The sequence below is a fragment of the Cebidichthys violaceus genome, unplaced genomic scaffold (genome assembly GCF_023349555.1).
Source record: "Cebidichthys violaceus isolate CVI_PGR_0920_01 unplaced genomic scaffold, fCebVio1.0.p SCAF_45, whole genome shotgun sequence".
NCBI lineage: Eukaryota > Metazoa > Chordata > Actinopteri > Perciformes > Stichaeidae > Cebidichthys > Cebidichthys violaceus.
Window position 1 is genome coordinate 537,125 of NW_027176650.1, and position 20,376 is coordinate 557,500.

The 20,376-nt window shown below is 42.0% G+C and overlaps 3 protein-coding genes across 5 annotated transcripts in view; 1 reads left to right on the forward strand and 2 right to left on the reverse strand.

Annotated features, from left to right (window-relative positions):
* Positions 1 to 1,017: 1,017 nt before the first annotated feature.
* rab40b (RAB40B, member RAS oncogene family) lies at positions 1,018 to 13,369 on the reverse strand. Its single transcript, XM_068729250.1, has 6 exons — positions 12,846 to 13,369; positions 8,442 to 8,502; positions 5,389 to 5,449; positions 4,807 to 4,884; positions 3,791 to 4,013; positions 1,018 to 3,281 (listed from the first exon to the last, which is right to left on the reverse strand). The coding sequence occupies exons 1-6, from the start codon at positions 12,985 to 12,987 to the stop codon at positions 2,959 to 2,961; spliced, it is 888 nt and encodes a 295-aa protein (XP_068585351.1). The 5' UTR covers positions 12,988 to 13,369; the 3' UTR covers positions 1,018 to 2,958.
* Positions 13,370 to 13,977: 608 nt separating this feature from the next.
* cox11 (cytochrome c oxidase assembly homolog 11 (yeast)) lies at positions 13,978 to 16,173 on the reverse strand. 2 transcript variants are annotated; one of them, XM_068729275.1, is made up of 4 exons: positions 15,905 to 16,173; positions 15,146 to 15,748; positions 14,833 to 14,958; positions 13,978 to 14,744 (listed from the first exon to the last, which is right to left on the reverse strand). In XM_068729275.1, exons 2-4 carry the CDS (start codon positions 15,617 to 15,619, stop codon positions 14,556 to 14,558), a joined length of 789 nt encoding a protein of 262 aa, XP_068585376.1. In that variant the 5' UTR covers positions 15,620 to 15,748; positions 15,905 to 16,173; the 3' UTR covers positions 13,978 to 14,555. The 2 variants fall into 2 exon arrangements, with proteins under 2 accessions (XP_068585376.1, XP_068585375.1); XM_068729274.1 differs by having other exon boundaries at positions 15,146 to 15,761.
* A 1,290-nt stretch (positions 16,174 to 17,463) lies between these two features.
* Positions 17,464 to 20,376, forward strand: part of LOC137886703 (chromobox protein homolog 2-like) — a 4,451-nt gene continuing 1,538 nt past the window's right edge. Inside the window, exons 1-5 of one of the 2 annotated variants that reach the window (XM_068729271.1) lie at positions 17,464 to 17,602; positions 17,677 to 17,720; positions 19,137 to 19,202; positions 19,286 to 19,355; positions 19,437 to 20,376. The exon at positions 19,437 to 20,376 is cut by the window's right edge and continues 1,538 nt beyond it. In XM_068729271.1, the coding sequence (XP_068585372.1) occupies positions 17,537 to 17,602; positions 17,677 to 17,720; positions 19,137 to 19,202; positions 19,286 to 19,355; positions 19,437 to 20,376 (1,186 nt within the window). In that variant the 5' untranslated portion in view covers positions 17,464 to 17,536. The remainder of the gene's footprint in view (positions 17,603 to 17,676; positions 17,721 to 19,136; positions 19,203 to 19,285; positions 19,356 to 19,436) is intronic. The other variant, XM_068729273.1, reaches the window with a different exon arrangement.

The following is a 20,376-nucleotide window of genomic DNA, read 5'->3' on the forward strand; positions in this document are numbered from 1 at the left end:
ATTCTATTCATTAGTCTTGTTGACTCCAAATCTGTTTTACATTAATGATATTAAAGATATTAATGATATTAAAGATATTAAAGATATTAATAATATTAAATATATTAAAGATATTAATGATATTAATGATATTAAAGATATTAAAGATATTAATGATATTAAAGATATTAATGATATTAATGATATTAAAGATATTAACGATATTAAAGATATTAAAGATTTTAATAATATTAATGATATTAAAGATATTAATGACATTAATGATATTAAAGATATTAATGATATTAATGATATTAAAGATATTAATGATATTAAAGATATTAAAGATTTTAATAATATTAATGATATTAAAGATATTAATGACATTAATGATATTAAAGATATTAAAGATATTAATGATATTAATGATATTAAAGATATTAATGATATTAAAGATATTAAAGATTTTAATGATATTAATGATATTAAAGATATTAATGATATTAAAGATATTAAAGATTTTAATGATATTAAAGATATTAAAGATATTAATGATAATAAAGATATTAATAATATTAATGATATTAATATGTTCCTCCTCTCGCTCTGACAGGACAGTACAACACTCCACACTTTACACTGTCTTTATAATCACACAGAGGGAACTGTTTAGACCAGTGTGACCCTTCCTTAGTCATCACCATCTCCTCTTTCCTACCTCCTCCACTAGATCCTCTCATCATCTCCTCTTTCCTACCTCCTCCACTAGATCCTCTCATCATCTCCTCTTTCCTACCTCCTCCACTAGATCCTCTCATCATCTCCTCTTTCCTACCTCCTCCACTAGATCCTCTCACCATCTCCTCTTTCCTACCTCCTCCACTAGATCCTCTCACCATCTCCTCTTTCCTACCTCCTCCACTAGATCCTCTCATCATCTCCTCTCTCAACTAACCGTGACATTTATTCAACTATGTACTACAGCATTGTGTGTTTTTACCACTTTACCATCAACAAGTACACCGAGTACACAATGAAGGAGTTTCAAAAGTTTATTTTATAAAATCAGAGTTCAGAGTTCAACATGTTGGTAAGACAACAGGAAGTCATCTAGAAATACTGTAAGACCATTAGTTAATGTTCTAGAGGAGGAGGAGGAGGAGGAGGAAGAGGAGGAAGAAAAGGAAGAGATTGAAGAGGAGGAAAAGGAGGAAGAGGAAGATGATGAGGAGGAGGAAAAGAAAAATGAGGAGGAAGAAGAAGAGGAAGACGAGGAGGAAGACGAAGAAGAGGAGGAAGAAGAGGAAGAAGAAGAGGAGGAAGAGGAAGAAGAGGAAGAGGAGGAAGAAGAGGAGGACACATTGTCTGGTAATATTTCTCCTTTATTAGACCACAGAGCCGCTCACGGTGGGAGGAGTTTATTGTGAAGGTGTCTCATTAAACATTGATAAACGCTACAAAAACTCACCTGTCTGTCCAAAGACAGGTGAGTCTCTGTACAGACAGGTGAGTCTTTGGACAGACAGGTGAGTCTCTGTACAGACAGGTGAGTCTTTGAGCAGACAGGTGAGTCTTTGGACAGACAGGTGAGTCTCTGTACAGACAGGTGAGTCTTTGGACAGACAGGTGAGTCTTTGAACAGACAGGTGAGTCTTTGGACAGACAGGTGAGTCTCTGTACAGACAGGTGAGTCTTTGGACAGACAGGTGAGTCTCTGTACAGACAGGTGAGTCTCTGTACAGACAGGTGAGTCTTTGGACAGACAGGTGAGTCTTTGGACAGACAGGTGAGTCTCTGTACAGACAGGTGAGTCTTTGGACAGACAGGTGAGTCTCTGTACAGACAGGTGAGTCTTTGACGTCACTTCACACTGAAAACAGACACAAAACCCCACAAGGTCATCGTATCAAACAGTGATATTTACAATACGTACAAATATTGTACACAAAGCTGCAGCTGTATGTGAGAAACGGGCCACGAAGAAGAAGAGGAAAAAGAAGAAAAAGAAGAGGAAGAGGAAGAAGAAGAAGAAGAAGAAGAAGAAGAAGCTGATGATGAAGAATACAGAGGTAGAAGCTGACAGTGAACATTCATCAATAATAATAAGATCTGACTTCAAGGAGCGAAGAAAACAGGAAGCTATAAAGTGTCAAGATTACAATTATATTTCAAGATAAAAATAATTTTATGAGAAAAAACACAAACTTTATGAGTCAAACAGAAACACTTTATTAAATTAAGTCATTTTACAAAAAAAAATCTTTTCTTTTAATTTGACTTCATTTCTCATAAAAAGGTCAACATGTGTTATGATGTGTGTTTATACTGAACATATGAAGTTGATCAATAAATTACTTTTTCTTCTATTTTTTAAATTTTATTCTCAAAATATAAATTCTTCTTTAAATATCGACCTCGTTTCCTTTTCATTTGTTTTTAAAACTTCTTTTTATCATGATGAATTGATGAACTGAAGACGTACTCGCTCTTTTATTTTGACAGTGTTTCCTGTTGATGACCTCACCTCTTCTTCCATTGGACAGTTCTTCACAACTTAAACAAACAGCTGCTTCAGGTGAACCATCAACAGTTTCCTTTAAACAAACCTTCCAGCTGATTTTCGAGACTTCCATCTATTCATGTACAGAGATCTGCCTCCACAAATATTAACGATATGAAACACATAATACATTTTGTTCTTTAGGTTCTGAGTTCTGTGTTTCTTGAATGTAGCTGTATTCATACCTGTAAATAAACACGAGGACAGCTGGAGACCAGATCAATGTCCTGATGCTTAATGTTTGTAAAGTGACGAGGCGTCGCTGATCTCGTCTCAGACGTTCAGAAGGACTTCAGAGGAGGCCGTCAGTTCTCTTGTGTCTCCGTTTCCTCGTTCATGGTAACGGATTTTAACCACCAACCTCTCGGTCGTGAGAGAACAGAAGACGACAGGAGACGGTGCGTTCACTGACCCGTCCGTTAGGATATCTTACAGCTGTTCCTGCAGCTCTGTGCGGACGGGCTGAGCGGCGGCGGGCGGATTAGTTTGGTCTTTTTCAGCAGCGCTCCTCCCGTCCTCTTGGTGGCGCCGTGGTGGCCGTTGGCGCCGGCGCCGGCGTTGGCGTTGGCGTTGGCGGTGACGGAGTAGGAGCGTCCGTGCATCATGCGGGCGTTGAGGCCGTTGGCCATGGAGAAGGACTTCAGGTGGGACTTCAGAGCCAGAGGGAGCGGGAGCTTATCAACCAGGTGGACCGGGGTGCAGGACACGATGGAGCGACAGCACAGGTCCTGGAGACTCAACACTGAGACAGAGATCATCATCATCATCATCATCAGCACTGCACAACAAACACAGTGAAGAGGTTTCATGTTTGTCCAGCAGAGGGCAGCATCAGCCTGTCAACAGTCACCAGAAACATGATGTCATCAGCAAACAACCAAATCTCAATGTGCCATCTGTCAGTAAAGACACCAGATATTAAGATGTCAACAGGGTTGCGGTCTTAATGCTAAGCTAAGCTAACCGACTGTAGTTTCTTGTTCACCGTACAGATGTGACGGTGACATCAATCTGAACATCTGTCTCTCAGAGAGGAACAGGACTTCACTAAGTTTATCTTTAATCTTCCACAGGCTGTATGTAAGAAGTGGACGTAGTCATCGGTTTGAGGACTGACGTTATGAAGCCTCGAGTTCGGCCATCTTGTTTTTCAGAACCAGCATTGACACGAGAGGGTGGAGCTAAACACACCTGAACGCCGAATAAGACGTTTAAAATGTCACAATGAACGTTCCTGATGTGCTGACTGACCTTTGTTGGGCCTCCACAGTCGCTCCATGCCGTGTCTCATCAGCACGATTCGAGCGAGTTCGGTGAACGACTCGGTGATGTTGAAGTTACACAGCGGGCTGACCTCGAAGAAGGTGACGCCCAGCTTCTCCGCATACACCTGCGCCTGCTCCGTGGTCACCTGCCGCTTGTAGGCCAGGTGGAGGCGGTTCCCGACAAGGATCTTGGGCACCCCCGGGGCATGCTGGGTAAAACCAGACAACATCAGCTCAAACGTAAGTGTCTTAAATAATAAGAAACGTATTAATAATTGTAAGGGGCTTGTCCTTTGGGTGTTTGCCTGCCTATCTATCTATCGTTGTGGGGACCAAGGACACGTTGCTGCAAAGCGAGGACACTTTGGGTTTATTGAAGGTTCAGGTTACAATTAAGGCATTTTAGTTGTGTAGAAACATTGATCTTACATAAACACTTTCTATAAGTCTATTTTTCTTGAATTAAGGAATTAGTCCATTTGTTGGGGACTATTTTCAACGGCGGATTAATCCACATTTGGTGCTCTAGTGAGTCTTCTTATTGTAGACTATAGACTAAAGTGTGTTGATGGTGATGAAGGAGCAACAGTGAGGCTCATTGGTGTGTTTTAATGACATAAGGAAACTTGTTAGTAGATCTGTCGGTTTGAGTCTGAACATGAAAAGATTTTAAAGCAGTTTATAATTTGCTGAAATGGAACCTGTTTTAACGAACGTAAAAACACATTAAAATAATGTGCAACCACGACACTGCAGCCTTGGATTCAACCCCCGAACTCGCAGCTACGTGGGCTACAAAAACAAGAATCATTACATCAGATAGTAAACTGGTACAGTGTGTTGTGTTCCTGTTCAGAGCAGCATTGTTTGCAGTGAGTGGGTTGTTGTTGTGAACGCAGCTGACTCATCCAGAGCGGCGCTGAGGTGAAGTAACATGTGACGTGTTTAGAAGCTCTGACAGGAAGTGGATCATGTTGACTGATTGATTGATCGATCACTGACCTCGTCTATCTCTTTGATCCACCTGTCGATCCCATCAAAGGACCAGCGGTTGGTGATGTCGTAAACCAGAATAACTCCCTGATAACCACAGAAACAAAATAATAATAATTACAATTCATTCACTATAATTTATGAATAATTAACTCACATTTTTACTTTTTTTTTGCCTCCTATATTTCTGGATTTGTTGGTCAGCATCAACTCTCACACACACTCTCACACACACATACACACACACACACACACACACACACACACTATTTAATTCATGATCAGCTTGCAGCCTCGCTGTGGCGATGGTGTCCCTGTTGCCATGGTGATACCTCCTCACTACTAAAAGCCAGATTGAGCAACGACGACAAGTTGATTCAATGAAACGTGTTTCTCTCTTTGTCTCCACTGGAGAACAGGACAAAGACACAACAACAACAACAATGCTGTTTGAGGAAAGGAAAACAAGCAGTAGAATCTCCTTCTTGAATATGAAGCATGGACACGAAGGACATGGAGATGTTCTGATAGATCCAGCTGTCGGCTGTCCAACATGCTGCTACTGTTTCTGAATCTGTGAGGGAAACGTACCTGAGCTCCTCTGGAGTAAGATCTGAAGATGGTGCAGAACCGTCCCTGACCAGAGGTGTCCCTGAAACCACACAGGTAGTGAAAGATTACACACACACACACACACACACACACACACACACACTCAGACGTTTTGAGTTTGCATTTCATCTGAGTCATCTGAAGATTGTGTGAAACAGACAACAGAATGTCGGTCCACGTTAAACAGACGTCAAACTAGATGAATGGTTTCAGAAGACCAGGTTGACGCAGTTTAGTAGAGGTACTGATTTGAGTCATATGACTTGAACTTGAGCCAGACTTGTTGCTTGTATGACATGGAACTTAGGACTTGACTCTGGACTTAAGACTCCATCTTGACTCTGGACTTGTTCCTGACCTAAGACTCCATCTTGACTCTGGACTTGGTCCCGACCTAAGATTCCATCTTGATTCTGGACGTGGTCTTGACTTAAGACTCCATCTTGACCCTGGACTTGGTCCCGACTTAAGACTCCATCTTGACCCTGGACTTGGTCCCGACTTAAGACTCCATCTTGACCCTGGACTTGGTCCCGACTTAAGACTCCATCTTGACCCTGGACTTGGTCCCGACTTAAGACTCCATCTTGACTCTGGACGTGGTCCTGACTTAAGACTCCATCTTGACCCTGGACGTGGTCCCGACTTAAGACTCCATCTTGACCCTGGACTTGGTCCCGACTTAAGACTCCATCTTGACCCTGGACTTGGTCCCGACTTAAGAATCCATCTTGACTCTGGACGTGGTCCCGACTTAAGACTCCATCTTGACCCTGGACTTGGTCCCGACTTAAGACTCCATCTTGACCCTGGACTTGGTCCCGACTTAAGACTCCATCTTGACTCTGGACGTGGTCCTGACTTAACCAGATACACCCGTAGGTCCCCCATTTGGACGCAGAGTACATCAAAACTTAGAGAGTTTTGTGTTAAAAGTAACTGGCAGAGAACCCACGAAGAACGAATATAGTGATGTTATAGTTCTGCAGAAACCTCAGCGTCCTGGGAACAACATGAACTAGGTCACTTCTACATGAGACAAACACATCTCCCATCAGCCAAGCAAACAAATAACAAAATATCATAAATCATACTCGATATGACTGGGACAGACCGGAGAAAAAGGCTGCTACACTCCGTTAGCAACGTGCTACCTACAAACATGCAGCATGAAAAAGCACGAGCGCCTGACAGAGATTACGGACATAGTTTCCATTTCTCTCCCCGGTAAACCATCGCAGAGATATTCAGCTTCGAACACAAAAAGTCACACAGCTTTCATCGAATATTGTACTTACTTTTGGTCGAATCTCAGCGAAAAAATGGAATATCTCCGTACTTCCAACGCATGTTTGTCCAGCTGCTGGTGCTCCGTGTGAATCCGTTCGATTCGTGTCTCTCCGACACTCCTCGGATTCTTGGGAGGGTTGGAAGCTCAGCAAATCAGATTTCAGAGCTGGACCTTTTTGAGCTTTATTGGCTAATAGTGCTGTCAATCATCTAGCTTTCAATTCCAGGCAATTCTATTGGCTCCTACGGTTCGAAGGATGTCTCAATGGTGAAAATCGGAGAAGGGGGGGCTGAGATACAGCCCTGAACAGAGAGTCTGAAGCAGGATTTGACCTTAAACTAAATAACTAAAAAGGGCATAGAAAGAGCTTAAAACACTCAAAAAAGGTCCAATCTTCGGTCTATTGATTCAATGAACATCATGAGTGATACATAGAAGTGATATAGAGTGTTTTTGAATTTTAAAAATACTTTTTTATTCAAATATTGGAGTATTTGATCAGTTTTCTAATTTGAAATGCTCTATATTTCATAAATGTTTCACTGTATCTATGTATAGCTGTGTATATAGAGCCTATATCAGTTGTTCTAAGAGCCCAGCATATTAAAAGTCTTGGATACCCATACTTTCCAAAAAACAATACCCTAAAAGTGCTGTTTTTCAAGATCGAGCTTTTGAGTTTTCCAAGTTCTGCTGTGTTCCATCCTTATCTTATGTGAACCAGTAACATGTATTCTGATAGTTCCATGATTTTTCTCATCTCAAAAATATATAAATTTTTTTTTTTTTTTTTTTAATTTTTTAATTTTTTTTTATACAATTAATTAGGTATTTCTTATCTTTATTCGAGCTGAGGCCTGCAAATAGGCCTCGTTCTCCATCTTGACCCTGGACTTGGTCCCGACTTAAGACTCCATCTTGACTCTGGACGTGGTCCTGACTTAAGACTCCATCTTGACCCTGGACGTGGTCCTGACTTAAGACTCCATCTTGACCCTGGACTTGGTCCCGATTTAAGACTCCATCTTGACTTTGGACTTTTTGGATCTCAATCATAATCCAGGATGAACATGTGTAGACTTGACTCCGAACTGTTGGTCTTGATTCGTGACTTGACTTGAGAGTTGTTGTCAGGTTGTTGTTGTTGTTGTTGACATGGAACTTGTTTGCTGGTCTTGACTCTGGACTCTTCTGACTGTATTTCATAATTCGTATGATTTTAAAGAAGTGAATAAAGTCGTATGTTGTTATTGTGGAGTGACTCTCAGACCTGTTGAGCTGAATACCACAGCTGTGTTTTGGTTGGCTGACGGCCCGCTGCCGGCCTGTGAGTCAGGTGGTCCGACAAGACCAGATGGATCCACCAGGATCTGATCCGGAGGGACTCAGCTGGAGTCGTGAACCAGAGCCAGAACACAACGAGGCCGTAAAGGATCCCAAACAGGAGTTCTGTGTTGTTGTGAGGACATCGGGTCAGGAGGGGATTTACTCAAAGTGTGTGTGAGTTATTAACACACACACACACACACACACACACACACACACACACACACACACAGAGCTAAAGCGTCTCATCCGCTTAAACATCAAACAAAGTTACAGATTAATTATTTAATATTTACTCGGCTAAAAGCAAAACCGCTCTAAAAATACCTCAGAGGACCGGGAGTCTGTGTGTGTGTGTGTGTGTGTGTGTGTGTGTGTGTGTGTGTGTGTGTATTAGTGTGTGTGTGTGTGGTACCAGAGCTGCAGCTTGACTCTCCTCCCGTCCAGGAGGATGTTGGTCGTCTTGTAGTCGATTCCTGAAACAAGACAAACAAATAATGAAGTCCTCTTATGTTTGTATGTTTTTATGTTTTTATGTTTGTATGTTTGTATGTTTGTATGTTTGTATGTTTGTATGTTTGTATGTTTGTATGTTTTTATGTTTTTATGTTTGTATGTTTGTATGTTTTTATGTTTGTATGTTTGTATGTTTTTATGTTTGTATGTTTTTATGTTTTTATGTTTGTATGTTTGTATGTTTTTATGTTTGTATGTTTTTATGTTTGTATGTTTGTATGTTTGTATGTTTGTATGTTTTTATGTTTGTATGTTTGTATGTTTTTATGTTTGTATGTTTGTATGTTTTTATGTTTGTATGTTTTTATGTTTGTATGTTTGTATGTTTGTATGTTTTTATGTTTGTATGTTTGTATGTTTGTATGTTTGTATGTTTGTATGTTTGTATGTTTTTATGTTTGTATGTTTGTATGTTTGTATGTTTTTATGTTTGTATGTTTGTATGTTTTTATGTTTGTATGTTTGTATGTTTTTATGTTTGTATGTTTTTATGTTTGTATGTTTGTATGTTTTTATGTTTGTATGTTTTTATGTTTGTATGTTTGTATGTTTTTATGTTTGTATGTTTGTATGTTTTTATGTTTGTATGTTTGTATGTTTGTATGTTTTTATGTTTTTATGTTTGTATGTTTGTATGTTTTTATGTTTGTATGTTTGTATGTTTGTATGTTTTTATGTTTGTATGTTTGTATGTTTGTATGTTTTTATGTTTGTATGTTTGTATGTTTTTATGTTTGTATGTTTGTATGTTTGTATGTTTGTATGTTTTTATGTTTTTATGTTTGTATGTTTTTATGTTTTTATGTTTGTATGTTTTTATGTTTGTATGTTTTTATGTTTGTATGTTTGTATGTTTTTATGTTTGTATGTTTGTATGTTTTTATGTTTGTATGTTTGTATGTTTGTATGTTTGTATGTTTGTATGTTTTTATGTTTGTATGTTTTTATGTTTGTATGTTTTTATGTTTGTATGTTTGTATGTTTGTATGTTTGTATGTTTTTATGTTTGTATGTTTGTATGTTTTTATGTTTGTATGTTTTTGTTTGTATGTTTGTATGTTTTTATGTTTTTATGTTTGTATGTTTTTGTTTGTATGTTTGTATGTTTTTATGTTTTTATGTTTGTATGTTTTTATGTTTGTATGTTTTTATGTTTGTATGTTTGTATGTTTTTAAGTTTGTATGTTTTTATGTTTGTATGTTTGTATGTTTTAATGTTTGTATGTTTCTATGTTTTTATGTTTCTATGTTTTTATGTTTGTATGTTCTCTATTGTTTTTATGTTCTCTATTGTTTGTACTTCATTGTTGTTTTTAAATACTGTTACATGTAGTTCTGTTCTATGAAGTCTTTTATATTGTTAAACCTGATTAAATGTGGATTAATTTCCTGCTTCATCACGATCTCCTTTAAGCATCAGCTTCATTCAGCCGAGAGGAGAACCTGAGAACCTGAGAACCTCAGGACGACGGGTACAGCTGTGACGTCAGTGCACACTGAAGGTCTGACGGGATTAGAACCAACAACCTCTCAGCCTCCGTCCACACGTCTCCTCTGACAGCAGATTAACAAAATCCACCGCTGGAGCCTTCAAGAGCGCCTCGGATTTATACCAGCTTTACACACACACACACACACACACACACACACACACACACACACACACACACACACACACACACACACAGTCACACACACACCTACACACACACAAACACACCTACACACACACAGACACACACACACACACACACACACACACACACACACACACACGATTAGCTGCTAATATCAGCTGCTGTCACTTGATTTCCCGCTGGAACAAAAGCAGCTCGTCTCTTTTATAACAGTAATTATGAAGTGTGATGAGAACAATGGCTGCCAACACACACACACACACACACACACACACACACACACACACACACACACACACACACACACACACAATCTGTAGTGTGTATTTTATTAGTTATAAGTGCAGTAAAAACTACAATATCTACTCTGAGATGTAGTAGAGGTATATCAGGACGTACAAATACTCAAGTACTCGTAGTACTCAAGAACAAGTACCTCAAAGGTGTACTGAAGTAGAGGAGATGTGGACACGATGTGATATAATGTGAGTTATTCTGGGAGAGACACACACACACACACACACACACACACACACACACTCTGGCGTGGATGATGCATGAAGCATCTTGGTAAAGTGGTGTTATGTAAGGTTTGAAGACAGACGTCCAAACAAACACTTCAGACTGTAGCTCTGTGTGTGTGTGTGTGTGTGTGTGTGTGTGTGTGTGTGTGTGTGTGTGTGTGTGTGTGTGTGTGTGATCTTCTTCAAATGCACTTGAACACACCACAAAGACTAAACAGCAAACGGCCGACTGAGAGGAGATCAGACTCCAAACCAGCAGACATTCAATTAAACCAACAGGAGAGCTACTAACGTTAGCAGCAGCGCTAACGGCTAACCAACGGAGGTTCACTTCAGGTACATCATGATGCCTTCAGGCTCTGCTCAGTGAACATGAGGACTGGCTCATGTGTTGCTCCTCTAACAACAGTAAATGAACCTGGAACACTTCGTCTCTCTGCGACGTTGAGGACACAAAGTAGGAAACACTGTTAGGAGATTCCTCTCCTCCTCCCTCGGTACCTTTTCCTCACGACTAGGAAACTAGGAAAAATCAAACCTTCTGATTGAGCAGCAGAATAATAATAACTTTATTAAATATAACGAATAAAAATCACATCTCTGGTCTGTTCAAACGTCTGTTTGAGAGAAATCACACACACACACACACACACACACACACACACACACACACACACACACACAGACACAGTCACACGCACAGTCTCACACACACACACACACACACACACACACACCACTGGTCCTGATCCCAGAGCAGCCACAGCTATGTCTCCGTCTTCCTGGTTAAAGAGACCTCGTTCACTTTTCCATCAGCTGAAGCCAAACGTCCTGACGTGAAGGAAACCAAAGAGCCTCTTCTAACAAAACCAGTTAAAACCAGAGCTCCACGTCAACGTGTGTGTGTGTGTGTGTGTGTGTGTGTGTGTGTGTGTGTGTGTGTGTGTGTGTGTGTGTGTGTGTGTGTGACGGCCAATAAGAAACCAGATGTTTCAGTACACAGATCACGACGAAGTTCTTGTTCACGACTTTTAACAACTATTATTATCATCTCTGCCAGGAGAGTCATGAGATCATGCTCCCGTGAGTGAGTGAGTGAGCACCTCTGTGTCTGTCCAATAGTCATGTTCTGGGCGTCCAGGTGTGTCTTCATGTTCTGGATGTCCTCTGGTGGTTTTATTCTGATGGACCAATGCTGGATCACAGCTGAGTGCGTCGCCGCCGTGGAGGAAAACAGTTTGCTCACTTTGAGTTTTTTGGACGGTGTGTTTGGCTAACCGCTAACCGCTAACAGTTCTATACCGCTAACAGCTAACCGCTAACAGAACTATACCGCTAACAGCTGACCGCTAACAGAACTATACCGCTAACAGCTAACTGCTAACAGAACTATACCGCTAACAGCTAACCGCTTTATTCACCGTTCGATGACATCACCTCTAGAAGTCTGATACCTGTGAAGTGTATCAGTGACCACGACAAGGAACGTTCTCGTGATCTGTGAGTCCAAAGATACCTGATCAACAACCTGACATGTTTTTAGCACAACAGAGGTTCTCAAACTGGGGCCCGGGGTCCTCTAGGGTCCTCTGGGGTCCCCTCTGGGATCAGGACTTCCAGGTGTTCTAGTTCAGAACAGCTGCTTCAATCTCAGCTCATTCAGCTCCAAAGATCCAACCAACGCTGTAGAAATACCCGTAAAAGTACAGCAGTAGTATCTGCTAATGTAATGTACTGAAGGCTGACCGGATCATTTTAAACTCTCTGATCAAGAAGGTTCCCAAGTTCAGAGAGACTGTGTGTGTGTGTGTGTGTGTGTGTGTGTGTGTGTGTGTGTGTGTGTGTGTGTGTGTAGGTGTGTGTGTGTGTGTGTGTGTGTGTGTGTGTGTGTGTGTAGGTGTGTGTGTGTGTGTGTGTGTGTGTGTAGGTGTGTGTGTGTGTGTGTGTGTGTGTGTGTGTGTGTGTGTGTGTGTGTGTGTGTGTGTGTGTACAGCTCCTTCGGTGTCTGACCCGTCACTTGGTTTGATCCCTGGTGTTCAGAGATGTCCATCGTGCGTAAAAACAGGAAATCCGTGCGCGTAAAAGCTCCCAACCCAACCTGAGCAGTAGATAAGTCGTCGTCGTCGTCCCCCCCCCACTCACCCATGTTGTACCCGTACGGAGACTCGGTGGATCCGTCCTGGAGGCTCGCCAGGATCTCTCCCTTCCCGACGTCGCTGTCCCCCACCAGCAGGAACTTGAGCAGGAAGTCGTGCGCCCTGGCCGGGCTGCTTCTGTGGCTCATCCTCGCGGCAGGTGTCCCATCATGAGATGAGACCTGAACAGCCCCCCCACCCCCCCTCCTCTCCTCCTCCAGCACCCAGGTCCAGAACCAGAGGACGGGAGATAGACGCGCGTAATTAGAGACGTCCCTCTGCGATCCACGACGGAGACTCCGCGCGTGTTTACATGCAGCGAACAGTTCGGTCACCCGGTTCAGATCGTGTCCGCGAGAGCTACACGTGTGCAGCGGGAATCACCGACACCAAGACCCGCGTCCTCTGCTCCAGCCGCGCGCTCAGGACGCGACGCGCGCTTTTACGCACGAAGGTAAACAAATCCTCCGGTTCAGTTCGGCTGCTGGAGTCCGGACTGAGAGGGACGAGCTGACGGGTCTCTGGTCTCCCTCTCTCCGCCTCCCTGCTCCAGCGGAGGTGGTGTCGCAGATGAGGATGGAGGGGGTGAGGAGGTAGAGGAGGAGTCCAGGCCTGCCTGCCTCCGTCTCATTGGTCCATCCTCTGAGTTGCTAGGGCAACCTGGAGCCCGGACCTGACGCTGCAGACGAGACGTTTGATTCGCTCCAACCGTGACGTCATTTTTCCTGTTGGAGCCTACAAAATAAAAGTCTACACGGTCACAATCACATATTCAAAAATAATCTCGCATTCAAAATATCTTAGTAATTATTTTTTTCTTTTAAACTCGACATGTTTTACTCTAAACTGTTGAAGACGAGTTATGATCTCTCTTCTTCTTCTTCTTCTTCTTCTCTGCTGCCACCTGGTGTCCAAACTGAAATACTAAGAACTAAACAAGAGCTTTTAAATGTTTGTGGTGAGAAATAAACCGGAGACATCTTCACTTGTGAGGAGTTCCAGACTGAAGACATTTATAATAAACAAATAATTTATAATAAATATAACATTTATAATACGAGAGATTAAATCAGCTCATCAATGTTTTCTCTCCTCGTGTTTCATTTCTGGTTTTAAAGTCAATGATTGAAGTCAGCAGGTCAGATTCTGTCTTTATTGATTCATTTTTTGAACAATCATCTGATGTAGATAATGAATAATATATATATATATAAATATAAATATTATTATAAACAGTCTCAACGTCTTTGAGTGAAGAACTGATCCAACTTTAAACCACGTCGACTCAAACATCGCTGGTTAAATATACAAATATCTATAATATTATTATTATTATTATTAATAATAATATTATTATTATTAATAATAATAATAATTATTAATAATAATATTATTATTATTAATATTATTGTTATTAATAATAATAACATCTATATTCATAATAATAAGATGCTTATTGGTGAATCATTCTTTACTTTTCTCTCAGAGAATCTTCTTCTTTTTAAATTATTTCTCTGAACTTTTGATTTTCCTCACAGCAGCACTTAGAACTCTGTTTCCTGTTTTTTCAGTGTAAAAGTCTTTTTCAGATTAAAAGCACAAAAAAAGTCTTGGATGATTATTTCTCTTCTTTTCTTTCCAACTCGGACTGAGACTCGAACCAGGATCGGAACCGGGATCGGGATCAGGACCGGGATCAGGGTCGGGGTCCCGGTCCTCAGTTGTAGCTGTACCCGGGTAGAGGCAGTTTCTGACCCTCCTTGGCCTCGAAGAAGGTGTAGGACAGCGTGATGGTGTCCACACGGGCCATCCGGGGGTCCTCGTCGAACTCCGGGTCGATGTAGAAGAACACGGGCATGTCCACCTCCTCGTGGGGGTTCAGACGCTGCTCCTCGAAGCAGAAACACTGCGGAGAGACCAGCACAGAACCACCAAGCTCATCATGCAGGTCTGCGTTAGAGGGTCAACACCTGAACCTTAGAGGACTAGACTACCTGGATCTTGTTGAAGTACTGGCCCGCCTCGAAGGGCACCACGTTGTAGGTGGAGATCCCGATGATCGGCGTGTTTGTGGGGTTCTTCGCTCTGTAGAACGCCAACGCCGTCTCACCCGGAACCACCTGCACAACAAACACAGACACCAGACCCACGGGTCAGGACCAGGACCAGACCCACGTGGACCAGGACCAGACCAGACCTGGAGAAATGATTATTATCTAACATTTGGGGTCTGAAGCAGCAGGTTCAGGTCTCATCTCAACAGAACATGGACGAGGAACTAAAGGGTCCAGAGGAACCGGGTCTTACGAAGATCTCGCTCTGCTGCGGTCTGAAGTTCCACTGCATGCTGGCGTGCGTGTCTGCGTTGAAGGAGATCTTGAGGACGCGCTCCTTCACCGGCGTCATCGTCTCCACCTGCTCCGCGTCGTGTCCGGCCACCGCCGTGCCGCCGAGCCCCGACGCCTGGCAGTAGAGCCGGTAGAGCGGCACCGCGGCGTACGACAGGCCGATCATGCCGACCCCGGCGGCGGCGATGTACGTCAGCGCCGTCTTGTTCCGGGTCTTCCACTCCTCCTCCTGGCTCTTGGACTTCCGGCCTCGGCTCTTGATGCCTCGGCTCTGCGGCTGGAGGCGCGCGGGGAGCCGCCGGAGCAGGAAGCGCTCGGCCCGAGAGAGCGGCGGCGGGGGGGCGGAGCAGCGCAGCGTCCGGACACACCGGGTCAGAAACACGGAGGCCCGGGGGCCGCAGAGGGACGGACGCAGCAGAACCGGGAGCAGCATGGCGAGAACCAGCAGACGGTCCACACCTGAGGCCGGGTCAGCAGAACCAGCAGACGGTCCACACCTGAGGCCGGGTCAGCAGAACCAGCAGACGGTCCACACCTGAGGCAGAGTCAGCAGGAAGCTCACCTGTAGGGAGGATCTGCAGAGTGACATTAGGTTCTCAGCTGTTGTTATTATTATTATTATTATTATTATTAATATTAATAACTGGAACATGACATGATAATCACACACTCAGTTCTCTGTTGATTCTCATGAACGTGAATGACGAAATAAACTCACTGTGATCACGTGTCTGAACACCGAGGGTTGTTCAAACAACAGCTAGGTCGTAGTGCGCATGTGCGCTCGTTAAGACACAGACTCGCTCGTGATAAACTTCGTTCTCTTCAGTGTTTCAATGATACCTGCTCCGTAGAGTCGTCCGTCGTCCACCGCTCACTCACTCACACACACACACACACACACACACACGTTACCCAACGCGACGGAAGACACACACGTAACACTGGTGCAACGCAGAAAGAGTTCCCCTTTCAGACCGTGCGCTTAAAGGTTCCGCACTCTCACAGACACACACACACACACACACACACACACACACACACACACACACACACACACACACACACACACGTGTTCAATAACGTTCAACGTTAATGTTTACCGTTATTTTACATTTAGTTATAAAGGTTTCATTAAAACTGTAGCTGGTTTAAAGTCACGTTGTGTGTGTGTGTGTGTGTGTATCTGTGTGTGTGTGTGTGTGTGTGTGTGTGAGTGAGAGAGATCCGGTTTATTTCTTAAATAAATAATATAAATACAACTTTAAAAATAATTAAATTTTTTGTTCCTTATACATTATTATTATTATTATTATTATTATTATTATTTTTATAATTTATATGATTTTTATTATTTTTATAATTTATATGATTTTTTTTTATCATTTTTATAATTTATATGATTTTTATGAATTTTTAAATCATTTTTTTAGCATTTTATTATTTGTATTATTTTTATCATTAAAATGAAGCGTGCTCGTGACGCCCTGAACATAATTAAAGATAATATAAATATAATAATATACAATAACTCCAGTGACGTGTGAGATGATATAAAACATGAAATATATGAAATGTATTATACATTATATTATTTATGTAATATTTAGATGTACTTCACTTTATAAATGTAGAAGAAATGTCAAACTTATGAATCATATTAATTCATATCAATCATATTAATTCTGTTTTGTCTATTTGTATTATTAAACAAATCAAAGAAATGTGATCTGAAGAAGTTCCTGAAGATATTTCTGTATGATTACAACAACAATAATAATAATAATCATAATAATATTAATAATGGTAATAATATGGTTATTATTATAATAATAATATGGTTATTATAATAATAATATGGTTATAATAATAATAATATGGTTATTATAATAAAAATAATAATAATATGGTTATAATAATAATATGGTTATTATAATAATAATAATAATAATAATATGGTTATTATAATAATAATAATATGGTTATTATAATAATAATATGGTTGTTAGTATAATATGGTTGTTATTATTATAATAATATGGTTATTATAAAATAATAATAATAATAATAATAATATAGTTATTATAATAATAATATGGTTATTATAATAATAATATGGTTGTTATTATTATTATAATATGGTTATTATAAAATAATAATAATAATAATAACAATATAGTTATTATAATAATAATATGGTTGTTATTATAATGTGGTTGCTATTATAATATCGTTGTTATTATAATAACAAACGTGACGGACGTGAAGAGGCGGGTCTACGGTGGCCGTGGTGGGTCAGAAGCTCGCTCCGCGCTCCGTCCCGGTGGTCTCCTGCGGTAGTGATGGAGTAATGGAGGGGGTCACAGTCGGACAGGTATTCGATGCGGAATGCATCCTCAGCAAACGGCCCAGAAAGGTAAGACACGCTGCGGGGGTCCGTGGTCGCGTGGCGGGTCTCGTGTTCTGACCTCTCGTGTCCTCTCTCCTCAGGGCAAGTTTGAGTATCTGGTGAAGTGGAGAGGGTGGTCGTCCAAGTAAGTGGAGCTAGCTGCTAGCCACCCGATGCTAACGACACACAACACTACACTCAAAAAAAAAAAGATGGCGCCCAACAATGCCACGGTGTTTACTCTCCGCTGGCCCGGGTTTGAAGATCCGAGCAGAGGGAGTCGACCTGCGGGCTTTTATTCTATTCTCTTCAACACAATGACGGACACACACCGAGCTCCCAGCGGCCAGTTCGGCTTTACTGAGCCGCTTTCACACCGAGCAGCTGGTTCTGTTAGACGGACACACCGGCACCGGATAACACGGTCACATTTATACCCACAACACTGGTCATTATTATTATTATTATTATTATTATTATTAATGTACACACACACACACACACACACACACACACACACACACACACACACACACACACACACACACCGTTATTATGGTCACAGCTGGTTCTGTTAGACGGACACACCGGATAACACGGTCACATTTATACTCACAACACCGGTCATTATCATTATACAATAATATACTGTATGTATATTTATATGTATATATATATGTATGTACATACACAGTTATTATGGTCACAGCAGGCCAGTGTGTACTAGTACCACACTGGAGAAGTACTCTGGTATTGTACTGTAGTAAAATACTAGTACCACAGTGGAGAGGTACTCTGGTATTGTACTGTAGTAAAAGTACTAGTACCACACTGGAGAAGTACTCTGGTATTGTACTAGTAATACTACAAATACTACAAATAAAAGTCCTGCATTTAAAATATTGCTACAAACCCAAATACACAAAGTATCAAATTAGAAGTACTTTTTGAAGTACTATTGTTGATTATTTATGGCTAGTTTGAATGACTTTATGTTTTATATGTACTAATACATGATTTATTAGTGTATTAACACTCTGTAAAGTAAACACAGTAAAAAGTACTACAGTTACTCTGAGCGGTACTTTAACGTTGTACTGAAGTACAGTTTGTATATTATATCCATAGAAAACAATAATCAACGAAATCAAACATTTATGAATAATTAATGAACTAAAATCATGATGATGTTTCTGCGACTCATTTATGTGAGCTTTAATATTGATTAAATATATATTATTTAACGTTAATTACATATTTTACATATTAATTAATTCATATGTCATTAATATTTATTAAATATGTATTATTGATGACATATTTAATTAATATTAATTCATATTTATTATTGATTACATATTTCATCTGTCAATCATCGTTCATTTTAAAGCTGCTTGTGAATATTTTTAAATATTAAACAGATTTCTTTATTGATTTATGTTTATTTTAGATCTTTGGTTGTTTTTTAATTAATTCATTTTTTTTCTTCTCTTCTTATTCTCTTCCTTCTCTTCTCCTCTCCTCTCCTCCTCTTCTCCTCTTCTTCTCTTCCTGTGTTCAGACACAACAGTTGGGAGCCGGAGGAGAACATTCTGGACCCGAGGCTGCTGGCAGCGTTCCACAAGAGGTCCGTTTATTGATTTCATATTTTGTGAATGAACACGATTAAATGTTTAGTAGTTAATGTGAAATGTTGTTGATGTTTGTCAGAGAACAAGAGCGAGAGCTTCTGTTCCAGAAGAAAGGGAAGCGGCCGAGAGGAAGACCGAGGAAGATTCTGGTAGATCTTCTTCTTCTCCACAGTCTCATGTGATCACCAGAGTCTTCCTCCTCTCACTCCTTCTCCTCTTCCTCCTCTCAGCAGCCCGAACCGGCCGAGACTAAAGATGGCCGCTCCTCGTCCTCCTCTTCCTCTGGCCTCTCGTCGTCCGCCTCCTCCTCTTCCTCAGAGGAGGAGGACGACGACGATGATGATGATGAAGACCACGGTAAGAAGGCGAAGCCTCGGGTCCACCACCCGGTCCCCCAGAAGAGGCCTCAGATGGTTCTCGCCAAACCGGATCCTCCCTGCAAGAAGAAGCGCGGCAGGAAGCCGCTCCACCCGGACCTGAGGGCGCTGAGGCAAGCCAAGCGTAGACTTCCTCCTCTTCCTCCTCCTCTTCCTCCTCCGCCTCCTCCTCCGCCTCCACCTCCTCGGCACCACCAGGTGCTCAGACCCCCCAGGGAGGATCCTCGACCCGGGGTGAAGAAACCTCTGCAGCCGGCCAGCTTCACCTACACCGGTCTGAGCCGGTCCTCCAGAGAGGAGTCCTCCTCCTCCTCCTCCTCCGCCTCCCAGACCTCCTCCAGCTCCTTCTCCCAGACCGCCGCCGCCTCCTCCAAACCGGGGTCCCTCGGCTGCATCTGGACCAGTCGCTCCATGTCTCCGTCCTCCTACGGCAAAACCGGTCCGTCCCCACAAAGTAAGAACTCCGAGCTGAAGCGCTCCGTCTCAGAATCGGGAGGCGGGTACAAAGGTCTGAAACCCGGCGGAGGTTCTGGGTCGTTGGGTTTGCACGCCGGCTTCGGTGGACCGGCGGCGCAGCGCTCCCCGCTGGGCCAGAGGAGGCAGGAGGGCGCCGGGTCGGTCCAACACAAGCAGCAGATCCTCTCCAAAGCGACGTCATCGCCGACGCCTCGGGACCGAGCCAACCAGGCGCTCAACCTCCGAGCTCTCAACCTGCAGAGCGTCAGCGGCCTTCAGGGGAACGGCGCCGGAGCGGCGGCGAGGTCGAGCTTAAGGAGCGGCGCTGTCGTTGCGA